This window comes from Sminthopsis crassicaudata, chromosome 5, assembly GCF_048593235.1.
Source record: "Sminthopsis crassicaudata isolate SCR6 chromosome 5, ASM4859323v1, whole genome shotgun sequence".
Classification (NCBI taxonomy): domain Eukaryota; kingdom Metazoa; phylum Chordata; class Mammalia; order Dasyuromorphia; family Dasyuridae; genus Sminthopsis; species Sminthopsis crassicaudata.
The window spans coordinates 19,487,928-19,510,990 of record NC_133621.1 but is presented as its reverse complement, the minus strand read 5'-3'; the positions used below and the strand labels follow the sequence as shown (position 1 = coordinate 19,510,990).

At 43.1% G+C, this 23,063-nt stretch overlaps 1 protein-coding gene and 1 long non-coding RNA gene across 2 annotated transcripts in view; one reads left to right on the top strand and one right to left on the bottom strand.

Moving 5' to 3' along the window:
- Nucleotides 1–8,345: 8,345 nt before the first annotated feature.
- The window catches only part of CMTM8 (CKLF like MARVEL transmembrane domain containing 8), a 64,382-nt gene continuing 49,664 nt past the window's right edge, over nucleotides 8,346–23,063 (top strand). The window contains exon 1 of the mRNA XM_074267189.1: nucleotides 8,346–8,618. Within this exon, the coding sequence (XP_074123290.1) occupies nucleotides 8,472–8,618 (147 nt within the window). The 5' untranslated portion in view covers nucleotides 8,346–8,471. The remainder of the gene's footprint in view (nucleotides 8,619–23,063) is intronic.
- Nucleotides 14,679–23,063, bottom strand: part of LOC141542630 (uncharacterized) — a 68,597-nt gene continuing 60,212 nt past the window's right edge. Inside the window, exon 3 of the long non-coding RNA XR_012482221.1 lies at nucleotides 14,679–14,809. This is a non-coding gene — a long non-coding RNA (uncharacterized LOC141542630). The remainder of the gene's footprint in view (nucleotides 14,810–23,063) is intronic.

The following is a 23,063-nucleotide window of genomic DNA, read 5'->3' as shown; positions in this document are numbered from 1 at the left end:
TCCCTATAGAGCTGGAGGCTGAGGAGCTGGAAAGGGAGAGAGGGAGTGGCCATTTGGGAGCAGATAATCAGAGTTTGGACTTGGATGGGACCTCAAAGGTCATCTGATTCAATCTCTATCTGACCCAGGAGCCCTTCTAAGACTGAACGTTATTCATCCAGTTTTTGTTTGAAGCCCTCCAATGGAAGGAAAACTATTATCTCCCTAGAATTTTCTGAGCAGAGGCTGTATGACTCATTGACAACCCATCAGTCAACAGACATTTGTTGTTAATCACCAACGTTCCAAGGAAAGGCAAAAACAGCCCCTGTGCTCACGTTCTGTTGAGAGAGAGAACATACTAACAACTATGTATGTACAAGAGAGAGGCAGGGTAAATGGAAGAGTGGAGAGTAATCTCACAGGGAAAGCACTTGAAGAGTGGAAGTTGAGGAGGTGAAACTAGAAAGTGCTTTCCACATACAGTAGGATTTAGCTGATCTTGAAGGAAGCCAGGGGGCACATTCCAGACATGGGAGAGAGGAAATGCAAAGGCATGGAGATGGGGGATGGAGTGCCCTTTTTTAGGAAAGGCAAGTGGGTCTGTGTTGTCAGATCTGAGTCAGATAGAAGGAAGGGTCCAGATAACAAAAAATCACATGAGGCCATGGATGTCAACCTGGGAAGGACCTCAGGTCATGTAGTCCAACTCCTCTCATTTTACAGATGAACCTGATTCTGAGGAAGATCAAGTCACGTGGCCAAATTCATACAAGCAGTAAGTGCCCCCCAAAAAAATAAATAAATAAAAAATAAAAAGGCTTTAAATCCAGAATTTTTGCCCTGCCCAATCCTGCCTCTCTCCTCATTTTCTATTTACTTAGATATGGGTTCACAGAACCACAAATTCTTCAAACTGGAAGGAACACCAGATGACCATCAAGTCCCAACCAATCCTGAATGAGAATTCTTTTTACAATAGCCCAACAAGTGGTTTCCAACCTATGCTTAAAGACCTCCAGAAAAAAAGTCACATCCCACCTGGGGAGAGTTCTAAGGATTAGGCATTACATCAGCCTCCAACCTGCCTCTGTGTGACTTAATGCCTGAATAGAAATTCCCAGGATCCTTTGGACCAACCACCTTACCCCTCTGCCTTTGCTAGAGGGCACCTAGATAAAGAGCCTAAGGATAGGCAAATGGAGCTCAAACCCATTAGCCCTAAGTCCACATGTTCCTTTTATCATCCCAGTAAATAAAGTGGAGGAAGAAGAGAAAAAAGGAATAGACATCCTGAATTAATGAGCTTTGGAAAGATTTTTTTTTTAGATCTTTCACAGGAGAAGAGATAAGGAAAAATTTCATTCAATAAATTGGAAAGATTGAAAAGGCCATGGAAATAAGGGCATCCTCTTCCATGTCCCTGGACTCACTCATTTATTCAACAAACATTTATTACACACCTACTGTCTGCCCAACACTGGGCTAGGCACTCGGAATAGAAAAACAAAACCCCCCAAAGAATACTTCTCTCAGAGAGCTTTGATTCCATTAGTGGAACACAAAAAGGATAGAGATTCGTATAGAGTAAATGTACAGTAAAGAACAAGTAAATAGCAAGTAATTTAGAAATGCTTTAATAACTAGTTGGTTGTCCTTTGTTCTCAAAGAGAGCCAAAGTGACATCACTTTGTTAGAGCTGATTTACAGTGTGTCTGACTGTGACCGATCAGACTAATATGAGCTCAACATGCTCTGCCACAGGTTGGACACAAATAGCCCACATGGACTCTCTAACTTTGAGCATCTCGAGTTTCTCCTGAATTAATCCAATTCTGTTTTGTTCATAGAGCACAGCACCTTCTCTGAAGAGAGACTGCTTGCTAGTGTCTCCCTTATTATACAATCAATTCTGAAGTTCTTAAGAGAGACTGTGAGGGTGTCCTTGGATTGCTTTTTCTGACCAGCTTGTGTTTGGTATTCCTTATCAATGGGGTCACTCCAGAAAAGCACGTATCCAGTTGTGACTCATTTGTCAGCTTTGTTTTACTTAGGGCTGCTTTTTGGATGTAACAACAAGAGCTATTTGTTGTCTTTGGGGTCTACTGAATTTTTTGTTGTCCACCAGTGTGTGTGTGTGTGTGTGTGTGTGTGTGTGTATGTGTGTGTGCGCGCGCGCGCTCGCGCATTCCACATACCAATAGTGAGTGGAATAATCTTTGCACAAGTTTTTGTAATTGTTTTGTGTTTTGACTGCGAGGCAGATGGTGAGCAAACCAGAGTTGAATGAAGCAGACAATTTTTAGGGCACTTTTTCTAGCCCCTTCCTCATGCCAGCAGGTGAGTAGTATGGTCCTTAAAAGGCTGCTCAGACACCAAAATAGCTTCTTTTGTTTAAATTAAAGCTTTTTATTTTCAAACCATATGCATAGATAATTTTCAACATTCACCCTTGCAAAACCTTGTGTTCCAAATTTTCCCTCTTTTCTTCCCACCCCTTCGCCTAGATAGCAAGTCATCCAATAGATGTTAACCGTGTACAATTCTTCTATACATATTTCCATATTTATCGTGCTATACAAGAGAAATCAGATTAAAAAGAAAAAGGAGAAAGAAAAAACTATAAGTAAACAACAACAAAAAGAATGAAAGTGCTATGTTGTCATCCATACTCAGTCCCCACTGGTCCTTTTTCTCCAGAATCCCATTCTGCTTCCAATGAGATGACCTGTGGCCTGGGCTGCCCATGTAAAGGGTTGGGACTACAGCTTTCAGTACATCCAATCTGCTGCTTCATTACTTGCCTACCATGGGACTTTGAGGCAGATTCAAATTATAAAATGGTATGTGTGATGTTTTGTAATTCAAGCAAAAATTGGATTTAAATAAGGTAAAATTGAAAATTTCCTCTTCCAGAGTCTTTAGTGTCTAGTGGCAAGATAAAATCAAGATGATTGGTGATGGTGCCTTGGATGACCTTGACATTTCCCACATTTCAGCAAGCTCAGAGTCCTTCAGGGCACCTGCTTCGGCCACCTCCATGGCCATTGAGACAAATTGTTCTCCTCGGCCGATTCTTCCAAGAGAAGTCTTCACATGCTTGGGATAGATACCCCCTAAATTCACTGATGGGTTTAAGACCCTTTGGTTACCGGAAACCTGGTTTAGTCCATCTGCAGAAACAGTGTACTAAGTTACATTTGATATTTCCCCAGTATCCCAAAGGTAAAATACTTTTAAAAAGAAACTATTTCACTTTTGGATTTTTTCAAGTAAATTTGAAGTTTAAAGAAAACTGTGTTTAGAAGAAAAACACAGACCCCGAAGCCAGAGGACCTATCTAAGCTCAGTTTTGGCTGCTGGCCTCCTAGAGCTTCTTGGAGCCATAGGTGAGAGTTGGGTGAATCAGGTGGATATCAAAGGCAGATGGGAAGTCCTCCTACTGGAGGGGCTTGTCCTTCTTGAACACATCCTCCACATCCTTTGTTAATAATTAGAACCAGGGGAGGCTTGATGTGAACCTTGAAAGCAACAAGGCACTCTTAGAGGCAGAATGAGGGCATTCTAAGCATGAGGGTTCTAGGCTTTCCCTCCTACTCATCTCCCAGCCTGGAATATCCTCCCATAGTTTTATCCATTCACACGAATCACATCCTTCCTTCAGGATTTGGGCCAAACCTTCTCTTATCATGAAATCATTTCTGTCTTTTTTTTTTCTTTGAATGAAGAAAGATTAATAAAATAACAAGCACTTAAGCAAGCATGTGAGAGGGCTGAATTTGAAATTGGAGGACACAGAGAAACAGAGGAAAGACAGGGACAGAGATACCAGGTCAAAGAGAGAAAGGGAGGTAGAGACTGGGGGGCAGGGAGAAGGGAGAGGAAAGGAGTGGGGACAGATAGGCAGACAGAGATGGAGAAAAACAGAGACAGAGACCAAGAAGGAAGAAAAACAATGGATTAAATCAAGGGAGACACTACTAGTAATTTAGTAAGACTCCTCACCCAGTTGGAGCTCATGGGCAGTGAAGTAGAAGCCAAGAAATTCTGGTTCCAATTCTCATTGCCCATGTGGGTTTGAGTAAGTCCATTACTATCTCTAGGTCTCAGTTTGTTCATCTGTAAAATGGGGATGAGGTGGACCCTATTGTTTCTAGGATCTCTTTCAACTCTAAATCTATTATCCTCAATGCTTCTTGAATTGAGTTGTTTTACTTGGTTTTACTTTTTATAATAAATGGGAAGCTCTGGCTCTGGAGGCAGAGGATCTGGGTCTAGTTCTCAGTAGCCTTGGAAAAGTCATTCAATTTGCCCCAGTTTTTCCTCTGAAAAATGATCTCTATCTCACTTCCCATGAGCCCCAGCTGGGTGAGAAATCTTATTAATTACTAGGAGTGTTTCTCTTGACTTAATCCATTGGTTTTCTTTGCACTCTGGCTCTCAGTCTCTGTGTCCCTGACTCTGATTCTCCTCTTTCCTTCCCCATCTCTACCTCCTTCTCTCTCTTTCTTTATCCCTGTATTTCTCTACCTCTCTCTGTCTTTTTTTTTCTTTCTTTCTCTTTCTCCCTCCCCTCAACTCTCTCCCTCCCCCCTTTTCATTTCACCTCTCTCTCCCTGCTGTATCTTCTGTCTTTCTTCCCCCTTCCTCTCTCCCTCTCTCTTTCACTCCCTCCTCCATTTTCCTCTCCCCCTCTCTCTTTTTTGTCCCTGTCTCTCTCCTCTCAGTCCAGGGTCACTTTGAGAGAGCAGCCAGACCTCTTCAACCCATTTTATTGTCAGTGGAGGATTATTTCCCTTCTACTTGCTAGAGTTTCTTGCTAAAATGTGATCCTCCTGTGTGTGCAATCATTAGCATGGAACAAAGGAGAAGAAAGCTAGGGAAAGGAAGGGAGAGCCTCAAAAGAGTCTAGTGAAAAATTAAGATCCCAGATCTCCAGCTGGAAGGGACCTCAAAGATCACTGACTTCAATGCCCTCGTTTTACAGATGAGGAAACTGAGGCCCAAGGATAACATGATTGACACAAAGTCACACAGGTAGTGACTGAGTTGAGGTTCAGATTTAGGTAGATCCTCTGACTTCAAGGTCTGTATTTTTTCTTCTAAACAAAGTTTTTTAAAACTCAAATCTACTTGAAAAAGCATCCAAAAGAGCAATATTTTCTTTTTAAAGGTATTTTACCTTCAGGGTGATGGGGAAATGTGAAATAATAATAACTTACATCAATACATATCAAGAAGCATTGTAACATAGTGGATAAAACATAACCTGGATTAGAGACCTGCCTGTAACACATCCTGTATGGCTGTGTAGCCATATCATCCAATCAGTGTTCAAAACAATTCTGTAAAATATTAAGTCACAGAGAAGTTTTTTCCCCCAAAAGTTCCTCTCATCTGTGGAAGCTCAGATGCAATCCCTGCCCCACTTCTTCAAATAATACAAATGGAAAGGATGCTGAATTTGAAGCCAAAGAACCTGGGTTCAGATCCTGGCTCTGAGAGGGAAGAAAATCAAATCAATAACATAAAAAATAAACAGGGTGAAAATGACAAAACCAGAAAAAATTTAAGTCATGTTCTAATAAAAATGAGAACATACAAAGAAATAGGACCAAAAATATTTTTAAAAATCCAACTAATAGAACACCAACTAGAGGATGCAAGTAATTCAATGTCAGAAAACACAGACTAGAACTAGATTTGGAGGACCATCAAAAGAATCCTGGTTCTAGTAGATTCTCCAGAAAATTCTATCAACCTTTAAAGATAATTCATACAAAAGCTACACAAATTATTTTCAAATATTAGGAAAGAGCGTCCCAACAGACATCTCTGATGAGACAAATAGAGACCTAATACCCAAACCAGGGAAGGATAAAACACAGAAGGAGAACTATTGGGCACTATCACTAATTAATGTTGATTAAAATTGTAAATAAAATTGAGCCAAACAGAATACAGCAATTTATTGAAGATAACATGTGTTACACTAGATAACATGAGTTATACTAGGAACACAAGAATGGCTCAACTTTTGGGAAACTAATCCTGCCTCTGACAAAGACTGTGTTATCCAGGGCAAATTGCTTAACCTCTCTGAGCTTGCTTAATCAGCTGTATAATTGGGGGAGAGGTAGATTAGGTGACCTCTGGAACTCCTGCAAGTTCTCAGTCTGAGATCCTGAATCTACAGTGGCCTCCTAGTTTGCAGAACATTTTTATATCATTAGTTCCTCAAAGTAACCCAGTGAAGACTTTTCTAGCCAAGGAACTTGAGCTGAGAGGTTGGGACTTGCTCATAGCATCAAATCTAGTCATTATCAGCCCTAAAACTGGAATCTGGGAATTTTGACCTCAAGTTCAGTGAACTTTAAACGACCCATATCTAACAAAAAATAGCTTGTAATAACTCTGTGTCTCAGAGCCACTGGGAGAGACTATGGAGCAGAAGAAGGTGCTTGGAATTCTTGGGAATGCTGGGAAAATCTGACTTAGAATTTTGGCTCTGACATAGATTAACTAGGAAAATAACATTAGTAATAGTACTATTATTATTAATAATAATAATAAACAAACCCAAACTGGCATTTATAAGACATTTTTATTCATCTTGAGCCTTGATTTCCTCATCTGAAGAATGGGAATAACAATGTGACCAATTCTACAGGGTTGCTGTCAGTTTTAAATGCAACCATATAGCTATGTTTTGTAAACTTTAAAGCTAATAATAGTAGGCTTTTATGACCGGGTTGAGCAGAATGACTGGGAAGGCTATAAAGACATGTCTTGGAAGTCCATTGCTGCAAGAGGAAAGAGATTAAATAAGTTCCTTATATTGTTTCTAACAGGAGGGGCAGGAAATGATGGGGCTGACCAATGGGAGTGGGGGTGGGGCTGCCCATGAGAACCCAGACGATCTCTCTTTGCAGGCATACACCTGCCTCTCAGGCCAGAACAGAGAAGCCAGCTAATTAATGAGCTGCAAGGAGCTACTTGTGCTTTCTTGTGATTGGAAGTTTGGGGGTCTTCCTGTTAGCCTCTTGTCCCCCATAGGAGCCCTAGAGATCACAGCTCCAGAGGCTATTTATTAGACAGGGATCTGATATTCCTTGATCTGTGCCCACTTTGTGGCTTATTATCTAAAATGGACTCTGGTGCCTCCTACCTGTGTGACCTTAGAAAAGTCATTTCATTTTAATGGACTTTAGTTCCTAATTTGTAAAAGACTAAACTAGATGGCCTCGAAAGTCCCTTCCCACTTCAAATCTATGATTCTTTGCCCCTTGCCCCAATACCCATCAGACACCTGAGTTCGAATTCCAACTCTGAGGGCTGAATAATAAGCAGCTGACAGCCCACTCTAAGATCCGCACAGCGCTTCACAAACTGGCTCATTCGATCCTAACAACTACTCGATCCAACAAGTAGGAGGCAGCATGTCTACAGATGAAGAAACTGAGACTCAGCTAAGGGAGGGCGGAACTGGCACTTGGCTCTCTCTAGATTTCTTCCAGTCCCAGGCTCTTGGCCTTGTGGTCTTGTAAACCTAAGTCACTCCCCCTTATTGAGCCTCAGTTTCCCCTTATATAAGATGAAAAGCTAATGTGCCTCTAAATTCTGTTATCCGAGTTCTAGTTGCGTCAGTCTTTTCGTGTTGTTTGTCCCCGGGCCTCGGTTTCCCCAGATGTAAAAATAATCTCTAAATTCCCGTATAACTTTTATTATAACGAAGCAGATACCGTGTGGTATCTCGGAAAGCGTCTCTAAAGTCAGAAGATTTGGGTTTAAATGCGACTTCTGTTCCTTACCACAGGGGTGGATTTAAGCAAGTCACTTTCGGGGCCTCACTTTTCCTGATCTGTAAAATGGGGGGCGTGTCTTAGCAGACCTATGAGGGCGAGCCTGAGCTCAGAGCCGCAGATCCTGCCAGCCCCAGATGGAAGCACGCGCAGGTAGCTTGTGAAGCCTCCGAGAAAAGTTTGCGAGGGGAGCTCCTCGGAGCCGGGGGCTGCGGCTGCGTGCGTCCGTCCGTCGGTCGGTCCGCCCGTGCGTCCAGCTGCCGCGGGCTCCCGCAGCTCCTCCCCCGCACCTGGGCGCTCTCCCCAGTAACAGGTGACAGAAGCGGCCGCCGGGCCGGGCTGCCCGCCGGCTCCCCCGCGGGGCGGGCCCGGGCCGGCCCCTTCCCCCTCCCCGCCCCCTCCCCGCCCCTTTAGCCGGGGGCTGGCTGGCGCGGCCGGGCGGCAACTCCCGGGCCCCTACCTCCGCGTGGGCTCTGCTCCCTTCCTCCTCCCGCCCTCGCCTCCTCCCTCTCCTCCTCCTCCTCCTCCTCGTCCTCCTCCTCCTCCTTCCCCTTCTCCCGCCGCCGCCGCCGCCGCCGCTCTTCCCCGCCGCCGCCGCCGCCCTCCGGGCCCCGGTGCCGGTCCCCGGGGCGCTGGGCCGCGCGCCCACCCTCCCGGTGCGCAGAGCGAGGGGCGGCCGAGGCGCGGAAGATGGAGGAGCCGCAGCGCTCGCGCTCGCACACGGTCACCACCACCGCCAGCTCCTTCACCGAGAACTTCTCCACCAGCAGCAGCAGCTTCGCCTACGACAAGGAGTTCCTGCGCACCCTGCCCGGGATCCTCATCGTGGCCGAGATAGTGAGTGCGGGGCGCGGCGGGGGGAGGGGCGCCTCGCGGGAGCTCCCCGGGGCTGAGGAAGCGCGGGCGGGCGCCTGCCTGCCGGGGGGGGGGGGGGGTCCGCGCGCAGAAGTGTGTGCGTGTGTGTGGAGGGGACCCTGCTCACCTTCTGTCCACCCCCTCCCCGAAGGAGGAGTGACTGGGAAGGTGTGAAGCGAGAGCGGCTCTCGAGCTCCCTTCGGCGCCCGCGCGGGGTGGGCTGAAGCCGGGGAGGAGCTCGGGATTCGGGTTCCGAGCCCCGGGCTTAGCCCCCGGGTGACCCCAGCCCGGGCCAGCGCCCCCTTGGGACCCGCTTGGCGGAGCTGTGCGGGGAGCGTTTGGGAGCCCTGCAGCCCCCGGGTGCAGAAACGCCCCTGACGCGCCGTCTGACCGGCGGGAGTGGGGGAGGGGGAGCCGCTCTCGGATTCGGGAGCACTTCCCACCCAGAGCCGTCCAGGGATCTGCCAGTTGGCTTCCTCTGGCCGCGGGGGTGACCGGGACCATCCTCGGACCGGGATCCACGTGGGCCAGGAGCGAGTCCCGGAGCCCGGGGGAGGATGCGGGATTGGGGCTAATAAAAGGGCTCCAGTGGGTACCTCGCCGGCTTTATGCCAGAATCATGGCCCTGGCACCGAGGTGGGGAGGAAGTCCTCTCTGCTGGCCACGGGGTTCATGGGAATGGCAGCCCGTCTGGATGAGGGGACCGCGCTTCAGTTCTTTAGAAGTCACCTAGTCTCCCGGCCTCAGTTTCCTCATCCGAAAGCCATCTGCGGATTGTCCTAGATGATTTCCAACGGCCCTTCCAGCTCTCTCCCCCCCCCCCCCCCCCATGATTTTAACTCGAGTTTTGCTCTGTTTACTTAACAGACCTTATGGTCCAGAGTTGAGGGTCTGGAAATCCGGATATTTTTTTTAAAGGCAGGTGTTAAAAGTGTTGTCTGTTAGTCAGAACTTCTTAGGAGTCTGCTTTGTGCAGAGGATTGTGAGGGAGGGCAGATGCCAAATAAATTGGGAAAACTCTCCCAGGGAGGGGCAGAAAAATAAACAGGAGCAAAACCACAGTGACTTAATTCATACAGAGTAATGTCAACAAGGGCAAATGGCTCACAGAGTATACACTGTATGGTATAGGAAAGTGGCCAGAGCCGGTAAGGCTAATCAGGACTGACTTTGTGGTGGAGCCTTCTGATTCCGTCAGAAATACGGGAGAAAGATAAGGAACCGGCAAACTTCCCCTTGGGAATTTTCTTGTAGCGACTGAGTCATTAGTAAATATGGGATAATAAATAAGATGGCTGCCTACATGGGCCCTTAGGCTCTCCTCTTCTGCTTCTTGGGTGATGGCTATCCGCATTAAAAATAAAACCTCTCCCAGTTCTCTTAGAGAGTCCAATGCTTCTCCTCTGCTGGATCATGAGGTCCTGCAGTCACTCAACAAGCCTCTATTAAACACTGGGAAGACAAAGACTTTCCCCAGCGCCCAAGTCACGGGAGCTGCCTTTTCCTTATCTGTAAACTACCTGTAGAACTAACTGCCTGGCTAACCTCCATTCGACAAACCTGCTCAATGTTCAATAAATATTATGTGTTGCTTAATGTATATTGGATTACTTGCTGTTTAGGGGAGGGGTGGGGGAAAGGAGAGAGAAACTTGGAACAGGAGGTTTTGCAAAGGTGGATGTTGAAAACTATCTTTGCGTGTATTTGGAAAATTAAAAGCTATTAAAAAAAACAAATATTATGCACCATCTGTGTACCAAGCACTGACTGTGCTAGGTGGGAAATAGGGATATAAAGTCAGACTTGGAGTAATGTCAAGGAGCTTACCCCCTCCCCTGTTGGAGAGCTATAGCTTGTGCACAGGAAAGTGCCTAATAAAGTGATCTGAAGAATATAACTGCTGGCTCTGGGCTGGGCTTTCATGGAAATTAGGACTTCTCTTGGGGTAGGAGGGCTCCTACTAGGCACGGAGAGCAGTGTCATGATTGCATTTGGGTGTGACCATTCCCCCCACTCCAGGGATAATTCTTTAATCTAGGAGACTCACAAGACCTCTTCCTACAGCCCCTGATAAGGAGCTTCTCCTTGGTCCTTGGCTGTCTCTGAGTCATCATCGAGCAGATAAAACCTGCAAGAGTTTACACTTCATTGGGGCAAATCCTGAGAAACCAGTCATCATCTCCATGTGGTGTCTGAGGTTGACTGGATAGGACTTTATGGATGACTTAGTGCAATGATCCTCAAACTTTTTAAATAGAGGGCCAGTTCACTGTCCCTCAGACTGTGGGAGGGCTGGACTATAGTAAAAACAAAAACTCACACTCTGTCTCTGTCCCTCAGTCCATTTGCCATAACCTGGTAGCCGCATCTGGCCCGCTGGCCGTAGTTTGAGAACCCCTGATTTAGTGCAAGCGTCTCACTTTTTGCAGAACAGGAAACTGAGATCAATTTGTGGTGGTGATGATGATGATTGATGTGATGAGACTTAAGATCATAGATTTCTAACTAGCAGAAGAATGGAATAAACATTTATAGAGTACCTACTGTATGCCAGGCACTAAACAAATATTATCTCATCTGATCTTCACAACTTTGTGAGGTAGGTGTGGTTATTATCATCCCTATTTTACAGTTGAGAAAACTGAGGCAGACAGAGATTATGGGACTTCTCCAAGGTTATTTAGTTAGTAAGTATCTGAACACAAATATGTGTTCCTTATACAGATTGTCCTGCCTCTGGGGAAAGGTTTTAGAAACTGTTTAGTCTGATTCCCTCATTTTAGAGAAACTGAGGCTGAATAAAGCATAAAGAGACATAGGATCATAGTTCTGAAGCCCAAGAACTTGGTGCAGGACTTGAGAAAGCAGTGTGATGAGGTAAACGGAGTCCTAGATCCTGGAGTAAGGAAGAGCTGGATTCCAATTTCACTCCTAACGCTTAGCAGCTGTGTGATCTTGGCCAAATCACAATTTCCCTGAGAATCGATTTCCTTCTCTTGGTGTCCCTTGATGGGGATGCTGACCCTCAGAGCGCCCACCTCCCAGAGTGGTTTTTTGGGCCCAAACAAGATGATGTAAAATCTTTTGTGGGCTTTAAAGCCTCATCTAAATGTTAATTGTTGTGGTTAATTCAACAAAATGCTTAAGAATCTTGCCAGTAAGAGGCCAGGAACCTGTTCTCTGGGCTGGTGTGGGAGGGCACAGGGTGGCCTCTGAAGTGCTGTAATTCTAGGAGGCTTCTGGAGCCTTTGTAGCCACAATAGCACTTGGGGCTTTGCTGGTGCTTGCCATTGGCTGAGAGGAAGCCCTGCCTCCCTTTCCCTCTTTTGTTCCTGGGCTCTCGGCAGCCTCCCTGTTTGATCCTGGATCTCCTGCTTAGTAGGTGTGGGACCCTGAGCAAAGCAGCTGGGCTTTTTAAGCCATTCTTTAAAATGAATGTTTTAGAATCACTAACCCCCAACTTGAAATCTGTATTGTGATCTCTTTGAGCCTCAGTTTCTCATTCTGTGAAATGAAAGGGGAAGGGGGCTCTGTGAAATCAAACTTAAATAAAAAATGGGGCCATCAATCCCAGAGAAGAATCCTGGAAGCTGCAGAGTAAATTAGTTCTAAAAGGTAATATCATATGTCTTATTGTGATTTTATTTATATTGTTGAATATTTCCCAATGACTTTTTAATCTGCTTTTTTTGTGTTTGACATCTTTCGTCTGGATGGTTCCTTTCCACTCAGATCTAGGCTCCTGAGTCTTGTTCCTTCTCTGGACCAAAAATGAGACACTTGTTGGATCAAGGCTCTTAATTGTGTCCCACTCTCTGCTGCCCCATTTGGATTTTTCTTGGCAAAAATCCTGAAACAATTTATCATTTCTTTCTCCAACTCATTTTGCAGATGAGGAAACTGTGTCAAATTTGTTCAGGGTCACACCCCTAATAAGTGTCTGTGGCCAAATTTGAACTCAGGTTTTCCTCACTCAGGCCCAGAGCTCTATCCACTGTACCACTCAGCTGCTGGACTAGATCCTATCCTGCTCTAAATCTGTGACTCTCTCTCATGAAATCTACCTCCTATGGTCAGGGCTTCCTGTGCTCTTTATTTAAATGTGATTTCACCCACCTGTAAATGTTGGTGTTGGGGAGGTCACAAGATCAACTCGTCAGGAGCCTTTAATTGCTCTGTGCTGGTCCTGCCTATGTCAGTGTATTCTTGGGGGATCTCTGGGATCACAAATGAGATTGGGTTGGCAGAGCTCACCCCAGGAACACAAGGTTCTGCTGTCTCATGCTGTTTACTTTCTACCTCCCCGTGATGGAAGCAAGTATGGCCTTTAGTAGCTAACCATGGGTCTTTCAAGGAGGCAGAGCAAAAGTATACTAATGATAACTTCTTGAATGGGAGTAATTTCTTTACAGTAACGCCATGAGGTAAATAATTCAGGTATCGTTCCCATTTCACAGCTGAGGAAATTGCCTCAAGTGATTCTATCCTAGAAACTGATATGTTTTTAGTAGTAGAAATGGCATTAACAATGATGTATTTACCTGCTTTGCCCCTGCTCCCTAAGGACCATGGAACCTTGCATCTAATTTGCAACTCAGACCTTTCATAGAATGTGAACAAGAGCAGGTTTTTTTTTTTGTTTGTTTTGTTTTTTTGGGGTTTTTTGCCTTTCTTTGTATCCCCAGCAATTAGCACAATGCCTGTGCATAATTCACTACTGACTGATGGATGGGCACCTGCTCCCACTTATTGGCTTCGAATCCTATCTTAGGCCTAGGTGATCCCGAACAGGGTGAGCAAACTTTCTTAGCTGATCTCTTCATCAGTGAAATGGGGGTCTTGATATCTGAAAAACTGTACCTGGCAGTGAGGATTAAATCAGATCATCTATGTAAGAAACTTTGAAGAATTTAAAAACTTTGTACAAATTTCTCTTGGGATGCATTGCTAGTAGATTACTCCCCCCCCCCAATTTTTTTTTATTTGATTCGGGGAATAAATTGAGCGTACAACAGATATGGCATTAATACTTTATTTACACCTCTGCTGGGACCACTGGGTTCTTTTTTCCCCCTGAAGCAATTGGGGCTAAGTGACTTGCCCAGGGTCACAAAGCTAGAAAGTATTAAAGTGTCTGAGGCCATATTTGAAGTCAGGTCCTCTTGACTTCAGGGCTGGGGCTCTATCTACTGCACTAAGTAGTTGACCCCTACTGGGTTCTTTTTTTATTTTTTTTTATTTTTAATTTTTTTTCTGAGGCAATTGGGGCTAAGTGACTTGCCCAGAGTCACACAGCTAGGAAGTATAAAGTATCTGAGGTCAGGTTTGAAGTCAGGTCCTCCTGACTTCAGGGCTGGTGCTTTATTCACTGCACCAACTAGTTGCCCCCACTGGGTTCTTTTTAAGAGATGTTAAGGATGTCTGTATTAAGATCACTTTGGTGGCTTGACTTCTCTACTTGCAGTCTCTTCCTCTGAGACAGTTCTTCTATCGTGTCCTCTTGGATTTGAGTTTCATGCAGGAGTCAAGAATTCACCCCATGATGTCATTGGTCCTGTTGGAAAAGAACAACAACCTTAACCTCTCCCATTCCATCTCCATCAGGGTTTTGTGTTTGTTTAACTGAGAGAGGTTTCTGTTATTTGATTCTAGGAGAAGGGAATGATTTTAGGACTCCAGAGCCGCACTAACACGAAATATAGGGATCCAGTGATGGTGCTCACAACCTGATAGAAAAGTCTTCTGGATCCATACTCCCCCGCAGGACTAGCAAGTCATGAATTTTCCACAACTAGGACAGTGGAATTTTAAAATGATACATCGGTCACTTCCCAATAAACAACCCTTCATAATAATGCCTTCCTATAAAAATAGTTAAGCAAAGCCACAGGAAATAGGACTGACAGTATAAGCTAACTTCCAATGTGTAGTTTACTATTTGCTAACAGAAAGGAAGGACGTATGCTATATTTTAATTTTTTTAAATTTGTAATGCTATCATTTATCTTTATCACATTTATTTGTGCCATCTACATTCTCCCTTTCTCCCCTCCTTGAGAAGCCATCTTTTTAAATAAAGAATTTTAAAAAGGGAAAAGAATCTTGTGGCAAAATTAACATATTAGCAGAATCTGACAGCATATGTAGTGTTCCTTATCCATAGTCTTCCATCTCTGCAAAAAAAGAATGAATTGTAGTTAAGATATTAATACCACTTATGTGAATGTTATGGAATATTATTGTTCTATAAGAAATGATCAGCAGGATGATTTCAGAAAGGCCTGGAGAGACTGACAGGAACTGATGCTGAGTGAAGTGAGCAGAACCAGGAGATCATTGTACATGACAACATCAATATTATATGACGATCAATTCTGATGAAGCTGACTCTTTCCAACAATGAGATGACTGAGGCCAGTCTCAATGATCTTATGATGAAGAGAGCCATCTATACCCAGAGACAGGACTGTGGGAACTGAGTGTGGATCACAACAGAACATTCTTACTCTTTTCTATGCTGTTTACTTGCATTTTATTGTCTTACTCATTTACTTTCTTATTTTAAATCTGATTTTTCTTGTGCAGCAAGAGACTTGTATAAATATGTTTATACATATTGGATTTAGCATATATTTTAACATGTTTAGCATATATTGCATTACTTGCCATCTAGAGGAGGGGTTGGGAGGAAAGGGGAAAATCTGAAACACAAGGCTAGGCAAGGCTTAATGTTGTCAAAATTTTCCTGGATATGTTTTGAAAATAAAAAGCTTTATTAAAAAAGATATTACTACCACTGAATATTTGACACAAAGATTCCCCCATCCATAACTTTGTTGTTATTCCATATGCATTGATCTATTTTGACTTTTATACCTCTATCATGCTTGCTTATTAATTTTCCTCTGTGGTTTTAAAAGATATAAATCTCCATTCTCCTGTATTTTGGAGGGAAGAGTTTTTTATGTTTTTATATTTAATGAATGAGTAATTGAATGAAAGAAAATGTATTTAGGTGCTTACTCTGTCAGGTGTGAAGGAAGGTGGGGTTGTGTGGTAGGTCTGGATTAGGCTAGATTTGGCAAATTCTCACCAATCAAAAGTCCAGGATAGAAACTGGGATATATTGGGTTATACAATAAAATAAGGCATCCTAAATCTCTGTTTTGACCAACTGCTTTCCAGTTTTCCTGGAAATCCTTTTTTTCTGAGTTTCCACCAAATTCTTTCCCGAATGTGGTGTAGCCACAAACACTCAGTCCCTTGAGAACTGAACCGGCTTCTCCAGTTGCAGCCTCTTTCTATGAGAGATTACTTCTACCTTGACCTCTTGGGTTTGGATTTAGGTGAAGGAGCTTCATGCAGGAATTGAGATATCATCCCGTAGTGTCATTGGTCCTCTTTGAAAATGAAGGATAAACAACAGCCATCTTGACCTTTCTTATCCCATTTCTATCAGGATTCTGTTGTTGTTTTCTGCCTGAGAGCAATTTCTATTATTCCTTTGTTTTTCCATATGAACTTTGTTGTTATTTTTTCTAGCTCACTAAAATAGTTTCTTGGGAGTCTGATTGGTATAGCACTAAATAAATAGATTAGTTTGGGGAGTATTGTCATCTTTATTATATTTGCTCGGCCTATCCACAAGCACTGGATAGCTTTCCAATTATTTAAATCTGACTTTATTTTTGTGGCAAGTGTTTTGTAATTTTGCTCATATAATTCCTGACTTTTCTTTGGTAGATGGATTCCCAAATATTTTATACTCTCAACATTTGTTTGGAATGGAATTTCTCTTTGTATCTCTTGCTGTTGCATTTTGTTGGTGATGTATAAAAATGCTGAGGATTTATGTGGATTTATTTTGTATCCAGCCACTTTGCTAAAGTTGTGAATTATTTCTAATAACTTTTTATTAGAATCTCTGGGGTTTTCTAAGTATATCATCATATCATCTTCAAAGAGTGACAGTTTGGTTTCCTCATTACCTACTCTTATTCCTTTAATCTCTTTCTCGACTCTTATTGCCGAGGCTAACATTTCTAATACAATATTGAATAGTAATGGTGATAGTGGGCAACCTTGTTTCACTCCTGATCTTACTGGGAAAGGTTCCAGTTTATCTCCATTGCATATTATGTTTACTGACGGTCGTAAATATATGCTCCTGATTATTCTAAGGAATAGTCCACTTATTCCTATACTCTCCAGTGTTTTTAGTAGGAATGGATGTTGGATTTTATCAAATGCTTTTTCTGCATCTATTGAGATGATTATGTGGTTTTTATTAATTTGATTATTAATATGGTCAATTATACTAACAGTTTTCCTAATATTAAACCAGCCCTGCATTCCTGGTATAAATCCTACTTGATCATAGTGTATTATCCTGGGGATGATTTTCTGAAGTCTTTTTGCTAATATTTTATTTAAGATTTTAGCATCAATATTCATTAAGGAAATTGGTCTATAGTTTTCTTTCTCAGTTTTCGATCTACCTGGTTTAGGTATCAGTACCTATTATTTCTTTGTAGAAGAAAATTATTTTAGAATCCCAGAGCCACATTAGCAAAAAATAAGTGTCCAACGGTAGTGCTCACAGTGCCAAATGTCATGATAGAAAAGTCTTTTGGAGCTAAGAAATCTGTTGAACTCAACTTTTAATTATATCCTAGCAGTTGGATTCTGGGGCCAAGGGCTGGTCATTTTCTTAATTTTCTGCACTGTGGCCAGATTAAGATATAGAAGAATTGCAGTGATTCATGGTTCTGACTAGGATGGTTCTAGCTATAGGATAGACTATATTGCCCTATTGTTCTGTCTGCAATGACCTGGTTTTTAGAAGCATCTCAATTGATCAGGTAAATACAATCAAAGAAAGCTTCTCACACCACACTTGAAATCATTTCTCCCATTTTATAGCTTCTTAGCATAGAGGCAGGGGACTGATCTGGATTTGGAGTCAAGAGCTGGAAGACATTTTTGAGGCTGTCTAGGACACAGCCTTTTCATTTTACAGATGAGGACATTGGAGGTCAAGTGACTTCTGGGATCCTAGATATAGAGTTAGGAGTGACTGGAGAAGTCATCTCAGGCAGACTCCTCATGTTACAAATGAAATAACTGAACACTAGGTTCAAATATTTATAGATGGCTCATCATACTTGCTTAATAAGTGCTTATTGAGGATTGATAAATTTGTCATTTTCCTACTCTGAACCTTAATTTCCTTATCTAAATTGATGGCCTTGTGGTTTATAAACAAGGGAGAAAAGTAGGTGAGGTGGTTAGAGTGCTAAGCCTCAAATCCAGCCTCAAGCACTAATTCTGTGAACCCAAGTAAGTGACTTCACCCTGTCTGCCTCAGCCTCCTTATCTCTACAATGAGCTTGAGAAGGAAATGGCCAACCACTCCAGTATCTCTGCCTATTGGAGTCACAAAGAGTAGGGCACAATTAAACAACAACAATGAAATTTTTTTCTTAAACAGTTAGTATTTTTTTATCTTCATACTGAAATTTAAAAGAAAAATAGTAATAATGATTAATAATTTGTTACTTTTCATTTCCAAATATAAACATACATTGTCCAGGATGAAGAAACAGATTTTAAAATAGACCTTAGTAAAGTTATGTTTTGTTTTGTTTTGTTTTTTCTCATTATAGGCTATCTAGAGCTTAGAACAAGACTTTCACTATAAAGAAATTTCAGTCAATTTGAAATAATCTTCCAGAATCTGGTCAGACTGTTTTACTACCAGCATGATGTAGTGGCTATAATTTGGGGTTTGAAATCAAAGGAACAGGATTCAAAGTCTAGTACTTATAGCAAATGATTTTCCTTCTGGATCTGTTTGCTCATCTGTAAATGAAGTGTGTGTGTGTGTGTGTGTGTGTGTGTGTGTGTGTGTGTGTGTGTGTTTAGAAGTTCCAGAATCATTAGTCTGTGTCCTTTTGTTTAAAGGAGCAATTTTCTACATTTGCTTCCATAGTTTCTGGAATAACAAGCGTTCGTGGTTCCATAATACTTTCAGATTTATAAAGCCCTCTTCCCCCAGTGGCCATTTGCCCTAGAGATTTCCTTGACTGTAGCAGGCAATATATGTGTGTGTGTGTTTGTGTCTATGTGTGTGTGTATATATATATATATATATATATATATATATATATATATATATATATATATATGTATGATATATACATATATATAACAGTGGTATCTATTTCCTATCAGATTCAGTTTCAAATAATATTCCTAGTAAAAAATAAGTTCTTTGAGGTCAGAAACTGTTTTGTATTCAACCCGAATTTACTTTTCCATCCATCTTTCAAACTATTCACAGGTAGTTGCTATTCTCCATAACTATTCTTAGATTTCAGCCTCCCATCATTACGCCATATTGGTTTATAGAGCTATCCACATTCACAGACCAGCACTCTTGAGATAGGTTTTAAACCAATTTGAATCTAGGTCTTCCTGTGTTGAGACTCCCTCTCTTCATAATGTTAATAATAATAGCTAATATTTATATAAAACTTTAAAGTTTACAAAATATTTTGCCTTTGTGTCTCATTTGATAAACAATTTAGTGGTAGTCAAGTCTTTACCATTGACTGTAAAAAGGAATATTAAGTTGATTGTAGCATGTAATAAGCACCAGAGCCTTGGCCTTGAGAGAGCCTTTCTCAGAGTTTCATGGTTGATCATTAAATTGCCCTGGCTCTTTAGAAGAAGACATGAGGATTCCTAACCTTGTATGTTATCTCTGGGAAGGGTCTTAGAGGACACTTCATCTAAACCTCCTCCTTCTTTGAAGAGAGATTAGTTCACTACACCTAGGTCAAGGGGTTGTAGTTTTTCACAGAGGAGGGATCTCAGAGCCAAATTTCTTGGAGGACAATACTGAGACTCTGAGAGGAAAAATGACTGACCCAAGGAAGGTCTCCTTCAACTAAAATTCTTCTTCCAAATCATCCTGGAAGAATCCTTGCAGGTTCTGTCTGTTACAGTTATAGTTCTCTTGCCTCAGTTGCCCAGGGATTTACTTTGTCTTTGTCATATATATATGTATGTATGTATATGTGTATGTATATGTATGTATGTATAGATATACGTATGTGTGTTTATATGTGTATGTACACCCATACACACAATCCACATATATATGTACACACTCACACATATATTCTTTTCTCTTACATGCTTAAGAACACTCCCTCATATAGAAACATATTCCGATACACACATTCTATTTTTCTCTCCCACATGTGCTCTTACACACAGTACTCTCTCACACATATCCATACATTTTCTCTCTTCTCTTTCACACACATACTTTCTCTTGCATAAACATTTTCTCTCTTCTCCCTCTCCCACAGAAATACACACGCATGCATATATATACAAAGGAACACACCCTTCCTCTCTCACTGTCTGTCTCTCTCTGCCTCATTTTCTCTCTGTTGCTCTTTCTCTCTTGTTTCTCTCTGTCCCTGAGTGTGTGTGTGTGTGTGTGTGTGTGTTTCTGTGTGTCTGTCTCTCTCTGTCTCTGTGTGTCTGTCTCTCTGTTCTCTATTTCTGTCTCTCTTTCATTCTCACTCCACTGGCTCTTCCTAGATGTCCCCACCCCCTTTCTCACCCAAGAGGAGCTGCCTGCCTGGGTAAACTTGTTGGGTAAGGAAGCCTCCTGGACTCTCTCCATGAATTCAGATAACACTTCATTTGCATGAATGTGTAACATTTGCGTATTCTTTAGCAAAAGCCCAAACTAGAGAGTGTGCTCTGTTTTCTCACTAGGCACCTAAGAATGGCCACCCTGAGCAGTGAGTGGAGCCTTTGGTGGTGAGGGCCCAGTTGATGTGGGGATGAGAATTCCAGGTTTGGTTCTAGATCTGGAGGTCTGGAACCTCCGTGCTAAGCTGTGAGGAAACATCCTAGTTACAGAACCATAAATTCATTGCTGGAGAGGGTCTCAGAGCTGGTCCATACTCATTTTATAGAAAAAAACTAACACCAGACAGCACAAGTTGCTTGTCCAAGGAATAATTCCACAGGCTTGAACCCTTTGAACCTTTGACTTCCACCCCAGCATCCTTTCTGGAGTAGATCAGGACAGTTGGCTCATTCAGTCCAAAGAATGCCATGTGGAAGTAGTCCCTGGAGGAGATGTCAAAAGAAATTATAGACCTAGGTCTGTAGAATGGGGATAAGAACACACGCTCTGCTGACCTCCCAGGGGTCAAGACAGCAACATGGAGGCTGAAATGGCTGGCCAAGGGCCAAGTGTCATTCACCTTAAGTTGGTCATACAGGATGATGAGTGTGAGATTTGTAGTAAGAAGACCTCTCTTCACATCCCTTCCTAACCCCTAACTCCTATGACCTCCGGCCCAGCCCCTTCCTCACCATGGGCCAAACTTCCTTAGCTTGAAAACGAGGAAGTTGCCAAGATAGCCTACCGTTCTTGCCTCAGCCTCTGCCCCTGTGACCTAAACAGCTGAAGATATTAGTAGTTTATGTGCTGGTCCCACCCTGGGATACTTGGGAAATCAAAGGGAGCTGAGAAGAGCTTTGGGCTGAGTGCAGTGGAGCAAGGAAGACGCCAATTAAGGGGTAAGCCTGTGAAGGGACAGCCTCCATGTAGGAACGGACAGGCTTGGGGAGCTTTTCCTGCATTCCCCAGTAAGCTCAGGCTCCTGATGGGACCAGAGCCTCTTATCCATCCATCTCTCCATTCTCTCTCCCTAATCCCTAGATCTGAAGCCAGTTGAGGTAAAAAACAAAAACAAACAAACAACAAAGGAGTTTGCTATCTGAGCATATTTGAGTTTATCTAGGGAGGGCCCCTTTTAAGAGATAAAAGCTGGGAATTTTGCTGCTGGGAGATTCTGTTTTGAGTAGCTGGCCTTTTCTTGCCTAGGACTCTTCCCTTACGAGGCCGCCCAGGTCATCTGTTGGGATTCTACCTTCTGGCCTGGGTCCCCTTTCTTTTAGCCAATATAGAAGATTCACCATCTATTTCTCTCCAAACTCCTCAGTCCCAGCATGCCAGAGAGATGCTATTCAGGATCATGTGACCACCTCAAACTCCAGCAGAAACATTCTGGTTGTTTCAGAATGGATTGATAAATATTTGCCAGCTTGAATTGAATTTCCACATGCCTCAGCCTCTGACTATCTGTAGTTCAGGAGGTTCTAAAGGCCTTTATTTCCCACAGAACCTGCTGTTGTCTCAAGTTCCCAGTCCCAAACTGAGGTAATTACCCCGAATCCTCTCTGAAGCCCAAGTCAGATGCTCAAATGGACCCTGTTCCCCTCCAAGTCAATGGGCCAGTTTCCGGCCCATTGAGGGCAGCTCTCCTTTTTGTCCTCCCATCAGCTTCTACAAGAAGGCTTTCCTCAGTTTCTCTTATTGTCACAAGGAGAGCAGTGGGTCTCTTACTTTGCCCACCATCCCTCAGCCATGTCACATGACCAGCCTATGTTTTCTTCCCTTCATACATTTCTCTTTTAGCATTCTTTGCTCCTAGTCTCCTTCAAAGTTCCTCATATGTCACATACTGAGATGTCTCGCCCCATGACGGCGATCTCCATCTTCAGTTCTTCTGACTTGTCATAGGGCTTTGAGGCACTTGCCTCTGTTTGGTGATTTGGGGCAGGTCACTTAAACTGGGCCTCGGTTTCCCTATTTTTCAAAGGAGGGGGTTGGACTAGAGGGACCCTTCCAGAAATGTCCAGGGAACAGCTAGCAGATTAGTTTGCATGGCGGTGAGAATATGCGAGGGAGGGTATGTGAAATCAGTCTGGAAGGAGAGGCTGGAGCCAGACTGGGAACAGCATTAATTACCCAATAGAAATGTGAATTTTATGTTTGAGGCAAGGGAGCCCAGTTCACCAGCCATCTCGCTGCTCTGTGTGAGGCCCTCGGATGATACAAATTAACACAATGATTTGTAGCAACTTTCCCAAGCTCACTAAGGTTTACAAAGTATTTTCTTTGTACTTGTACAAAGTGATACAGTTAGTATATTATTACGCCCATTTCACAGGTGAGGAAACTGACTTGTTCAGGATCACAGAGCTGCTGGAGTTTAGCCTCTGCCTTCCCGGAGTAGGAGATGATTTAGATCATCGAATGCTGTTGTGTGTGATTTTGACAAGCAAGAGCTGGAGCCTTCACTTAAAGGCTTCTTAGGAGAGAGGGCCATTGAGTTGGACTCGAATTAGGAAGCCTGAGTTTGCCTCCTGGAGAGGCTTGCAGTATCTCCAAGGTGATGAATGCCTTCCTCGCAGGGTTAGTCATTTCTATCATTCAGCACACTCGGGTGGCAGTGGGAGCTGGGGATGTCTGCATCATTCACCGAGCCTACAGTTAGTTGCTATTTTAAAGCCTTCTCCAGTTCCTGCTGAAAAGGGAAGCCCCACTGT